The sequence below is a fragment of the Oncorhynchus gorbuscha genome, linkage group LG06 (genome assembly GCF_021184085.1).
Source record: "Oncorhynchus gorbuscha isolate QuinsamMale2020 ecotype Even-year linkage group LG06, OgorEven_v1.0, whole genome shotgun sequence".
Taxonomy (NCBI): Eukaryota; Metazoa; Chordata; class Actinopteri; order Salmoniformes; family Salmonidae; genus Oncorhynchus; species Oncorhynchus gorbuscha.
The window spans coordinates 84,704,039-84,716,241 of record NC_060178.1 but is presented as its reverse complement, the minus strand read 5'-3'; the positions used below and the strand labels follow the sequence as shown (position 1 = coordinate 84,716,241).

Sequence of the window (12,203 nt, the reverse complement as noted above, 5' to 3'; positions counted from 1 at the left end):
AAAGTAATGATGGACTGTTGTTTCTCTTTGCTTATTTGAGCTGTTCTTGCCATAATATGGACTTGGTATTTTACCAAGTAGCCCTATCTTCTACATATCACCCCTACCTTGTCACAACACAACTGATTGTCTCAAACGCATTAAGAAGGAAGGAAATTCCACAAATGAACTTTTAACATGGCACACCTGTTATTTGAAATGCATTCCCGGTGACTACCTGAGTTGAGAGAATGCCAAGAGTGTGCAAAGCTGTTGTCAAGGCAAAGGGTGGCTACTTTGAAGAATCTCAAATATAAAATATATTTTGATTTGTTTCACACTTCTTACTAAATGATTCCATATGTGTTATTTCATAGTTTTTATGTATTCACTATTTTAAAAATACAGAAAGAAGTTCCTGAACAAGTAGATGTGTCCAAACTTTTGTGTGTGTATTAAAAACAGAAATACCTTATTTACATAAGAGTTCAGACCCTTTGCTATGAGACTGGAAATTGAGCACTGGTGCTTCCTGTTTCCATTGATCACCCTTGAGATGTTTCTATATAACTTGATTTGAGTCCACCTGTGGTAAATTTAAATTGACTGGACATGATTTGGAAAGGCACACCTGTCTATATAAGGTCCCACCGTTGACAGTGCATGTCAGAGAAAAAAACGAGCCATGGGGTTTGGAATTGTCCGTAGAGCTCTGAGACAGGATTCTGTTGAGGAACAGATTTGGGGAAAGGTATCAATTCATTTATGCAGCATTGAGGGTCCCCAAGAACACAGTGGCCTCCATCATTCATAAATGGAAGAAGTTTGGAACCACCCAGACTCTTCCTAGAGCTGGCTGCCCGGCCAAACTGAGCAGTCGGGGAGAAGGGCCATGGTCGGGGAGGTGACCAAGAACCCAATGGTCAATCTGACAGAACTCCGTAGTCCCTCTGTGGAGATGGGAGAACCTTCTAGAAGTGGGGTGGGCAACTCCAGTCCTCGAGGGCCTGATTGGTGTCACATTTTGTCTCCATCCCGAGCAAACACAGCTGATTAATCAAATATCCTTCTAAACTGAAGATCATGATTAGGTGATTATTGGAGTCAGGTGTGTTAGCTGGGGCTGGGGCAAAACTGTGACACCAATCAGGACTGGAATTGCCCAACTCTGTTCTAGAAGGACAACCGTTTTTGCAGCACTCCACTAATCAGGCCTTTATGGTAGAGTGACTAGATGGATGCCACTCCTCAATAACAGTACAAGACATGCCTCTTGGAGTTTGCCAAAAGGCACGTAAAGACTCTGAGAAGCAAGATTCTCTGGTCTGATGAAACCAAGATTTAACTCTTTGGCCTGTATGCTAAGCGTGTGAAAACCTGCTACAGAACTCTCTGAACCTCAGACTGAGGTGAAGGTTCATCTTCCAAAAGGACAACAACCCTAAGCACACAGCGAAGACAACGCAGGAGTGACTTAAGGACAAGTCTCAATGTCCTTGAGTGGCCCAGCCAGAGCCCGGACTTCATCCTAATCTAACATTTCTGGGGAGACCTGAAAATAGCTGTGCAGCAACCCTCCCCATCCAACCTGACAGAGCTTGAGAGGATCTGCAGAGAAGAATGGGAGAAACTCCCCAAATACAGGTGTGTGCCAAGCTGGTGGCATCAAGAAGACTTGAGGCTGTAATCGCTGCCAATGGCGCTTCAACAAAGTACTGAGTAAAGGGTCTGAATACTTCATTATTTCAGTTCTTTATTTTTAGTAAATTGGTATCAGTTCTAAACATGTTTTTGCTTTGTTGTTATTGGGGTATTGTGTGTAGATTGATGAGTGAGAAAACAACATGGCACCTCATGGCAAAGAACTCTCTGAGGATCTGAAAAAAAGAATTGTTGCTCTACATAAAGATGGCCTGGGCTATAAGAAGATTGCCAAGACCCTGAAACTGAGCTGCAGCACAGTGGCCAAGACCATACAGATGTTTAACTGGACAGGTTCCACTCAGAACAGGCCTCGCCATGGTCGACCAAAGAAGTTGAGTGAACCCGCTCAGCGTCATATCCAGAGGTTGTCTTTGGGAAATAGACGTATGAGTGCTGCCAGCATTGCTGCAGAGGTTGAAGGGGTGGGGGGTCAGCCTAGCCTGTCAGTACTCAGACCATACGCCGTACACTGCATCAAATTGGTCTGCATGGCTGTCGTCCCAGAAGGAAGCCTCTTCTAAATATGATGCACAAGAAAGCCTGCAAACAGTTTGCTGAAGACAAGCAGACTAACAACATGGATTACTGGAACCATGTCCTGTGGTCTGATGAGACCAAGATAAACTTATTTGGTTCAGATGGTGTCAAGCATGTGTGGCGGCAACCAGGTGAGGAGTACAAAGACAAGTGTGTCTTGCCTACAGTCAAGCATGGTGGTGGGAGTGTCATGGTCTGGGGCTGCATGAGTGCTGCAGGCACTGGGGAGCTACAGTTCATCAGGGAACCATGAATGCCAACATGTACTGTGACATACTGAAGCAGAGCATGATCCCCTCCCTTCGGAGACTGGGCCGCAGGGCAGTATTCCAACATGATAACGACCCCAAACACACCTCCAAGACGACCACTGCCTCACTGCCTTGCTAAAGAAGCTGAGGGTAAAGATGATGGACTGGCCAAGCATGTCTCCAGACCTAAACTCTATTGAGCATCTGTGGGGCATCCTCAAACGGAAGGTGGGGGTGTGCAAGGTCTCTAACATCCACCAGCTCCGTGATGTCGTCATGGAGGAGTGGAAGAGGACTACAGTGGCAACCTGTGAAGCTCTGGTGAACGCCATGCCCAAGAGGGTTAAGGACGTGCTGGAAAATGATGGTGGCCACACAAAATATTGACACTTTGGGGCCCAATTTTCACCGAGGGGTATAAAAAAAGAAACGTCCTCTCACTGTCAACTGTGTTTATTTTCAGCATTTTAACATGTGTAGATATTTGTATGAACATAACAAGATTAAACAAGTGCCACAGACATGTGACTAACAGAAATTGAATATTGTGTCCCTGAACAAAGGGGGGAGGCAGAGAAGTAACAGTCAGTGTATGGTGTGGCCACCAGCTGCATTAAGTACTGCAGTGCATCTCCTCCTCATGGACTACACCAGATTTGCCAGTTCTTGCTGTGAGATGTTACCCCACTCTTCTACCAAGGCACCTGCAAGTTCCCGGACATTTATGGGGGGAATGACTCTAGCCCTCACCCTCCGATCCAACAGGTCCCAGACGTGCTCAATGGGATTGAGATCCGGGCTCTTCGCTGGCCATGGCAGAACACTGACATTCCTGTCTTGCAGGAAATCACGCACAGACCTAGCAATATGGCTGGTGGCATTGTCATGCTGGAGGGTCATGTCAGGATGAGCCTGCAGGAAGGGTACCACATGAGGGAGGAGGATGTCTTCCCTGTAACACACAGCGTTGAGATTTCCTGCAATGACAACAAGCTCAGTCCAATGATGTTGTGACACACCGCCCCAGACCATGATGGACCCTCCACCCCCAAATCATCCCGCTCCAGAGTACAGGCCTCGGTGTAACGCTCATTCTTCAACAACAATCGCAAATTCAACCATCACCCCTGGTGAGACACAACCACGACTCGTCAGTGAAGAGCACTTGTTGCCAGTCTTGTCTGGTCCAGCGACGGTGGGTTTGTGCCCATAGGCGACGTTGTTGCCGGTGACGTCTGGTGAGGACCTGCCTTACAACAGGCCTAAAATGATGTACCGATCCTGTGTAGGTGTTGTTACAGGACGATCAGCTGTCTGTCCTTTCTCCCTGTAGCGCTGTCTTAGGCGTCTCACAGTACGGGCATTGCAATTTATTGCCCTGGCCACATCTGCAGTCCTCATGCCCTCTTGCAGCATGCCTAAGCAGGGACCCTGGGCATTTTTCTTTTGGTGTTTTTCAGGGTCAATAGAAAGGCTTCCCTAGTGTCCTAAGTTTTCATAACTGTGACCTTAATTGCCTACCATCTCGAAGTTGTTAGTGTCTTAACGACCGTTCCACAGGTGCATGTTCATTAATTGTTTATGATTCATTGAACAAGCATGGGAAACAGTGTTTGAACCCTTTACAATAAAGATCTGTGAAGTTATTTGGATTTGAATTATCTTTGAAAGAGAGGGTCCTGATAAAGGGACAATTTTTTTACGTAGAGTTTATTTATATTTAGCAGATGCTTTTATGTGCGTGTCAGAGGAAAGATGTCTGAAAATGTTTTAAGGCCAAGATTTCTATTCAATGTGCCATGTGTGTCACGGATTTGACCTGAAATTTACTTCTTAATTTCAGTTACCATAGGATGCTGTTAGCTTTTAACTCCCCTCTACCAATAGATTTGACACTGCATTTGGTTGACTCGCATTGGTTGTGACAGGCCATAACAAAGGGATTGTTCACTTTTTTAAAGTGTAGGTTATTTTTTACTTACCTTAGAATGTTCCATCCGATTTTCAAACCTCAGTGAACTACCTCTTTAAACTCTTGTATTTTATCCTTCCCCAGATCTTCTTCTCCTTCATGCTGACCCCTCTGTTTAAGAAGCCTAAGTTTGCCAGTACGGTGGGCTCAATGCTGACTGTGGTGTTCGGCTGCCTGTCCCTGTTCACTGTCCTGATGAAGGACTTCCCCCAGCCGCTGGTCTGGGTTCTTTGTCTGCTGTCCCCCAGCGCATTCTCCATCGGCATTGCCCAGGTAACCAACACAGTCAACGCCCGTGTCGTATTCATTAAACAGACCGAAACAGGGAGCGACTACCTGGTCTTGGACAATAGAAGCGCACATTTTCTGTGGTGATACGGTGCAAAGTTTAGTAACAGAATCACAGAACAAACAGCACAAACCATCATTCTGTTACCAAACTTTGCTTCTGCAAATCTGTTCCAAGTAAATGTGTTTTTGTCAAATGTTCTGTGGAAATTAAGTTATTCTTGTGCATAAAGCTGTATTGTTTGTTTAACTTTGCAATCATTGTTTTTTGTTTGACATACATTTTAAAATGAAAAACCGGACTCACAGCATCAGCCTGTTACCATGGAATTACCCAACATTTTATTGTCAAGGTTGTCCAAGACAGTGTGCAATGTTTACGGAGACCACCCCCCATGTAATAAAGCTATTCTGTTCTATTCTCTGTGAGTCTAGGTGGTGTACCTGGAGGCCCAGGGGGACGGAGCTGTGTTCGCTACCCTGGCCAACGGCCCCCATCCCCTCTACGCCCCCCTTCTCATGCTCGTCCTGGACTGTATACTCTACCTGCTGCTGGCTGTCTACCTGGACCAGGTCCTACCAGGTACTGTTTTGACTCTTCTTCCTCTCTTCTCAACACATCAAGGAAGTATTGATTTCATTCAACCTTTACTCATACAGTTTGGTCTTAATTGAGTACATTTTTTAAAACGGTGACCTGTCTATCTCAAATGGCCTTCCGTATTCATGTGTCCTTTGTACAGGTGAGTTTGGCATGCGGCGCTCCCTGGTATACTTCATGAAGCCATCCTATTGGTCCAAGCGCAGTAAGCGCTACGTCGAGGTGAGCTCTGTGTACGAGACGGAGGTGAACGGGGCCACAGGAGTGAATGAGTCTGTGGAGCCCGTCTCTCCGGAATTCAGGGGGAAAGAGGCCATCCGGTAAGAGCCTCCCCTTTATACCCTTTCCACACTACTGATCTAAGCCAAGCTGCACTGGGCTGGCCTGGTTATGCATCCACCATAGTTACTTGATGCGTCCTGTCCAATGGGTGTAGTTCAGTGGACGCTCCTCAGAGGAGGAAGGGGTTGACCATCCTCAGTGAATTTCATAAAACAAAAATGGTCAAACATTAAAGTTATGGTTTTAGATAAAACTATACTAAATATTATCAAATCAAATGTTATTTGTCATATTTGCCAACACAACAGGTGTAGACCTTAAAGTGAAATGCTTACTTACAAGCCCTTGACCCTGGGACTAAACACCTCCCTCTGCAACTGGATCCTGGACTTCCTGACGGGCCGACCCCAGGTGGTAAGGGTAGGTAACAACACATCCGCCACGCTGTTCCTCAACACAGGGGCCCCTCGGGTGTGTGCTCAGTCCCCTCCTGTACTCCCTGTTCACTCATGACTGCATGGCCAGGCACAACTCCAACACCATCATCAAGTTTGCCGATAGCACAACTGTGGTAGGCCTGATCACTGACAACGATGGTGCCAGAACAACAACCTCCCCCTCAATGTGAGCAAGACAAAGGAGCTGATTTCTGGACTACAGGAAAACGAGGACCGACCACGCCCCCATTCTCATTGACGGGGCTGTAGTGGAGCAGGTTGAGAGCTTCAAGTTTATTGGTGTCAACATCATCAAAAAACGATCCTGGTCCAAACACACTAAGACAGTTGTGAAGAGGGGATGACAAAGCCTATTCCCTCTCAGGACACTGAAAGATTTGATGTGGGTCCACAGATCCTCAAAAGGTTCTACAGCTGCACCATTGAGATCATCCTGACTGGTTGCATCACTGCCTGGTATGGCAACTGCTCTGCCTCCGACCACAAGGCACTACTTAGGGTAGTGCGTACGGCTCAGGACATCACCAGGCAGTGTCAGAGGAAGGCCCTAAAAATTGTCAAAGACTCCAGCCACCCTAGTCATAGACTGTTCTCACTGCTATCGCACGGCAAGCGGTACCAGAGTGCCAAGTCTTGCTCCAAAAGGCTTCTTAACAGCTTCTAACCCCAAGCCATAAGACTCCTGAACTGCTAATCAAATGGCTACCCAGACCCCTCTTTTACGCTGTTGCTACTCAGTTTATAATCTATGCATAGTCACTTTAACTCTACCTACATGTACATATTACCTCCACTAACCGGTACCCCTGCACATTGACTCTTTACCGGTACCCCTGTATATAGCCTCACTATTGTTATTTTACTGCTGCTCTTTAATTATTTGTAACTTTTTTTTAAACCAAAAATGCAGTTTTAAGAACAATAAGTGTTAAGGGCTTGTAAGTACACTTAAGTATTTAATACACGTGTTGTATTCGGCGCATGTGACAAACAAAATATGATTTGATTTGATGAGAAACTTTAAGGGTTTTAATGAGCAGGCTTTCTTTCCAGATTTGTTTTATTTTGACTGGAGCAAGATTGAGCTTTTTCCTGATGTGGAAACTGCCTGGAAATTCTTTCATGATTGTTTTTTCCAAATAGTAAAAAACATGCCCCATTCCACAGGTTCAGAGGTAAAGGGAGGGATAATCCATCGTTGTCTTCTGAGCTGTCTTGTATTATTCACTAACGTAATCTAGCCTGGGCTAAAGCAAGGAAATCATGTTCTGATGCTGATTGGCTTCTTTTTTCACAGCTATGAAGCAAGTGTTCTTCTCTTTTCAGGAAGGCCAAGTCTGAATATTTTCTGTCTGTTACTACTAATAACCTGAATGACCCTAGGAAGTTTTGGAGGGCTATTAAGTCTGTCTGGTAACAGTACTGTTAATGAATTACCTTCATGTTTTTTGAAGGACTCTGTTGCTCTTCATGACAACTGAAATGCTAAATTGTTTCAATGAACACCTTGTGTCATCTGATAGGCTGTTTGATTTATTGTTGTTGTCTTCTGAGCTGTCTCTATACAGCCCTGTGTGGATGAACCGGTGAGAGCTGGTCAAACGTTTAGCTTTTTGCCATTCTCAGTGCAGGAGGTACAGAAAGCCCTGACATCCTTAGATCAGAGAAATTCTGCAGGTCCTGATCTTCTTAATCTCTGCTTTTTAAAACTGGCAGTTGATTTCATAGCTGAACCACTATATCTGTTCAATTTAACCCTTGCATGTAATGAAATTCCAAGGATCTGGAAATCAACATTTGTCCTACAACTTTTAAAACTGTGAGATCCAACTCTATTATAGGCCAATCTCAAAGCTGTCACCCCGAGCAAAAATACTTGAAACCCTTGTTACTGAACAGCTAAAATAGTATATAAAAATGAACTCTATTTTATCAATGTACCAATCGGGCTTCAAGTAGAAGCATATCACAATTATAGCAGCCACTCTTATTCACTATTTATATAAATAATTAATGTGAAAAATGCACAACTTCACTTTTATGCTGATTATACTTTTATTTATTGTTTATTGTTGTCTCCTCAATGCTGACTAAACTAATTGTGTTTTCTTAAGCAAAAAATATACCTCTGAACCTTTCACCTGTCAGGGAAATGAGATTGAGGCTGTAACCTCGTAAATATCTTAGTTATCTTATTAGTAGCCTAACCATATTGCTGTTACATTGAACTGGGTGGATGGAATATGAATGACAATCATCCAATATGCTGTAATAGAAATAAGGCCATTCTCATGAAAAAAAGAATTGTCCTCCCTCATCTTCAACGACACTGGCCGCCACTGGTGTGGTTGTACATGAAGCTGCTTCACACTCACACCAGGCTACTGACTTTAACTTCATAGTTGCTTGAACCATGCTGTAAAGGACAATGTGAAGGGAACACTGTAAGGTTTCGGCCGGCCCTATAGTGTGAATCAGCAACTTTCCATTGACGTCAGTTCTGATGGTGCATCATATGAAGTATTTTGGTGCAGATCTTCTTATCATAATGCTCCTGTCCCTGGCTGGGAGAGGACACTTGTGTCTCTCTGTAACAAGTGGCTTTGAAAATAGACTCTGTGGCTGCCTCAGCTCGACAGCTCTGGATCAGGCGGATATCCTCTTACATTATAGAGAAACCTGGTCCCATTATTGACTTTCCAGGACAGAAATACAGGCTTTTAGAGTTACCAATTGAAACGATAACCGCAGCCGAGCTGTATCGATATAGATGAGCACCTGATAGGAACCCACTGGCTTGGTCTGCTTCCAGCCTGCAAACTTCCATTAGCTTTGATCCAGAAAGAATGAGTGCCAGATTGAAACCTTTTGTTTACCCTCTTCTGTCTCCCCACCCTGGCAGCATTAACAACATCCGCAAGGTGTACAAAGAGAAGGACAGCATCGTGGAAGCTCTGAGGGGTGAGGCTCATTCCTCTAAGTATTTCTCTTGTCACTCTTGTGTCTGTGTCTGTGTGGAGCCTCTTTTCTAGTTGCCGTATCTAACAGACAAATTGGAAATCGGCAGAGTTCCGAACTTCCTTAACTTCTCTAGGCTAGATGGGACGCTACAGTCCCATCTGACCAACATCCAGTGAAAGTGCAGGGCGCCAAATTCAAACTACAGAATTTTAAATATTTAACATTCTTGAAAATACACATGTAATATGTCAAAATAAAGCTTAACTTCTTGTTAATCCAGCCAGGTTGTCAGATTTTAAAAAGGCTTTACGGCGAAAGCAAAACATTCGATTATCTGAGGACAGCACACCATCAAACAAACAGAAGACAATCATATTTCATCCCGCCAGGTGCGACACAAAACTCAGAAATAACGATATAATTAATGCCTTACCTTTGAAGAGCTTCTTCTGTTGACACTCCAATATGTCCCATAAACATCACAAATGGTCCTTTTTGTTCGATTAAGTCCGTCGTTATATCTCCAAAATGTCCATTTATTTGGCGTGTTTGATCTAGAAAAATACAGGTTCCAACTCGCGCAACATGACTACAAAATAAGTTACCTGTAATCTTTGTCCAAACATTTCAAGCAACTTTCCTTATAAAACTTTAGGTATTTTTTTACGTAAATAATCGATAAAATTGAAGACGGGATAAACTGAGTTCAATAGCGGATAAAAACGAAGTGGAGCGAGCTTTCAGGCCGCGGCCCCAACCACAACACTACACCTGACTCGACACTCATTCTGAACAGCCCTACTTCTTCATTACACAAAAAAAACAGCAACCAATTTCTAAAGACTGTTGACATCCAGTGGAAGCGATAGGAACTGCAAGCAAGTGCCTTAGAAATCTAGATCCACATAGAAAACTCATTGAAAACACTGTCACCTCAACAACAAAAAAGAATCCTGGATGGTTTGTCCTCTGGGTTTCACCTACCAAATAAGTTCTATTATACTCAGACATCATTCAAACCGTTTTAGAAACTTCAGAGTATTTTCTATCCAAATCTACTAATAATATCCATATCCTAGCTTCTGGACCTGAGTAGCAGGCAGTTTACTTTGGGCACGCTTTTCATCCGGACATGAAAATACTGCCCCCTAGCCTAGAGAGGTTAACAGATCCTGATGTTGTCTTACCTTTCTCAGTTTATCCTTGTCTGCCCCATATGAGGCTCTTCGAAGACCATAATGTCTTCATGTCCCGCCCACTTCCCTTCTATCCAGGCTTGACCTTTGACATCTATGAAGGTCAGATCACAGCCCTCCTGGGCCACAGCGGAGCAGGGAAGTCCACTTTGATGAACATCCTGTGTGGGATCTGTCCCCCGACTGACGGCCACGCCTCCATCTATGGCTCCCCTGTGGCAGAGATCGCTGAGGGGGCAGAGATGAGGCAGCTGGTGGGCATCTGCCCTCAGTTCAACATCATCTTTGACGTGCTCACTGTAGAAGAGCACCTGAGGATATTTGCTGCCATTAAAGGGATTCTGCCCTCTGACATTGACAATGAGGTGAGGAGAATTTTTATTACCAGTACAGATACTGATAGCGGTTATTTTCAAGAAGGATTTACTTGTGATGTTGTGATACTGAATGCTGTTTCAAATCGCTCGGGATAAGATTGTCTGCTAAAATAGTCAAATGTAAATGTAAAATGCATCATATATGATCACTCGGTCACTCTAGCATGGCTGGTTGGTAACTGGCAGGCCTCTATGTTGCTTCCGTATTTCTGAATTCAGCTTCAACTCACAAGATGGATAATATTGAGTCATGTTTGGGATCACATCCTTTTCTCTCCCTCCCTCCTGTGTGTTGGATCTGTCTGTTAGGTGTCCAAGGTGCTGAAGGATCTAGACCTGGAGAAGATCATGGACGCCCAGGCTAAGAACCTGAGTGGAGGCCAGAAGAGGAAATTGTCTGTGGGCATAGCCATCCTGGGAGACCCCAAGGTAGCGCTGGATCCTTGATCATCCACCCTCACAACACAACAGAAATGGCCTGTCTGTCTGTCTCTTGCTCTCTGTCTGTCTGTCTCTTGCTCTCTGTCTGTCTGTCTCTCGCGCTCTCTGTCTGTCTGTCTCTCGCGCTCTCTGTCTGTCTGTCTCTGTCGCGCTCTCTGTCTGTCTGTCTCTGTCGCGCTCTCTGTCTGTCTGTCTCTGTCGCGCTCTCTGTCTGTCTCTGTCTCGCTCTCTGTCTGTCTGTCTGTCTCGCTCTCTGTCTGTCTGTCTGTCTCTCGCTCTCTGTCTGTCTGTCAATCTCTCTCTGTCTGTCTCTGTCGCGCTCTCTGTCTGTCTGTCTCTGTCGCGCTTTCTGTCTGTCTGTCTCTGTCGCTCTCTCTGTCTGTCTGTCTCTGTCGCGCTCTCTGTCTGTCTCTGTCTCGCTCTCTCTCTGTCTGTCTGTCTGTCTGTCAATCTCTCTCTGTCTGTCTGTCAATCTCTCTCTGTCTGTCTGTCAATCTCTCTCTGTCTGTCTGTCTCTCGCGCTCTGTCTGTCTGTCTCTCGCGCTCTGTCTGTCTCTCGCGCTCTGTCTGTCTGTCTCTCGCTCTCTGTTTGTCTGTCTCTCGCTCTCTGTCTGTCTGTCTCTCGCTCTCTGTCTGTCTGTCTCTCTCGCTCTCTGTCTGTCTGTCTCTCTCGCTCTCTGTCTGTCTGTCTGTCAATCTCTGTCTGTCTGTCTCTCTCGCTCTCTGTCTGTCTGTCTCTCTCGCTCTCTGTCTGTCTGTCTCTCGCGCTCTCTGTCTGTCTGTCTCTCGCGCTCTCTGTCTGTCTGTCTCTCGCGCTCTCTGTCTGTCTGTCTCTCGCGCTCTCTGTCTGTCTGTCTCTGTCGCGCTCTCTGTCTGTCTCTGTCGCGCTCTCTGTCTGTCTCTGTCTCGCTCTCTGTCTGTCTGTCTCTGTCGCGCTTTCTGTCTGTCTGTCTCTGTCGCTCTCTCTGTCTGTCTGTCTCTGTCGCGCTCTCTGTCTGTCTCTGTCTCGCTCTCTCTCTGTCTGTCTGTCTGTCTGTCAATCTCTCTCTGTCTGTCTGTCAATCTCTCTCTGTCTGTCTGTCAATCTCTCTCTGTCTGTCTGTCTCTCGCGCTCTGTCTGTCTGTCTCTCTCGCTCTGTCTGTCTCTCGCGCTCTG

At 45.3% G+C, this 12,203-nt stretch overlaps 1 protein-coding gene across 2 annotated transcripts in view; it reads left to right on the top strand.

Moving 5' to 3' along the window:
* Window positions 1–12,203, top strand: part of abca5 (ATP-binding cassette, sub-family A (ABC1), member 5) — a 105,819-nt gene that overhangs the window by 39,062 nt on the left and 54,554 nt on the right. For both annotated transcript variants that reach the window (XM_046354375.1, XM_046354374.1), the window contains 6 exons: window positions 4,528–4,716; window positions 5,167–5,314; window positions 5,475–5,652; window positions 8,975–9,033; window positions 10,308–10,594; window positions 10,916–11,035. In XM_046354375.1, coding sequence (XP_046210331.1) covers window positions 4,528–4,716; window positions 5,167–5,314; window positions 5,475–5,652; window positions 8,975–9,033; window positions 10,308–10,594; window positions 10,916–11,035 — 981 coding nt within the window. The remainder of the gene's footprint in view (window positions 1–4,527; window positions 4,717–5,166; window positions 5,315–5,474; window positions 5,653–8,974; window positions 9,034–10,307; window positions 10,595–10,915; window positions 11,036–12,203) is intronic.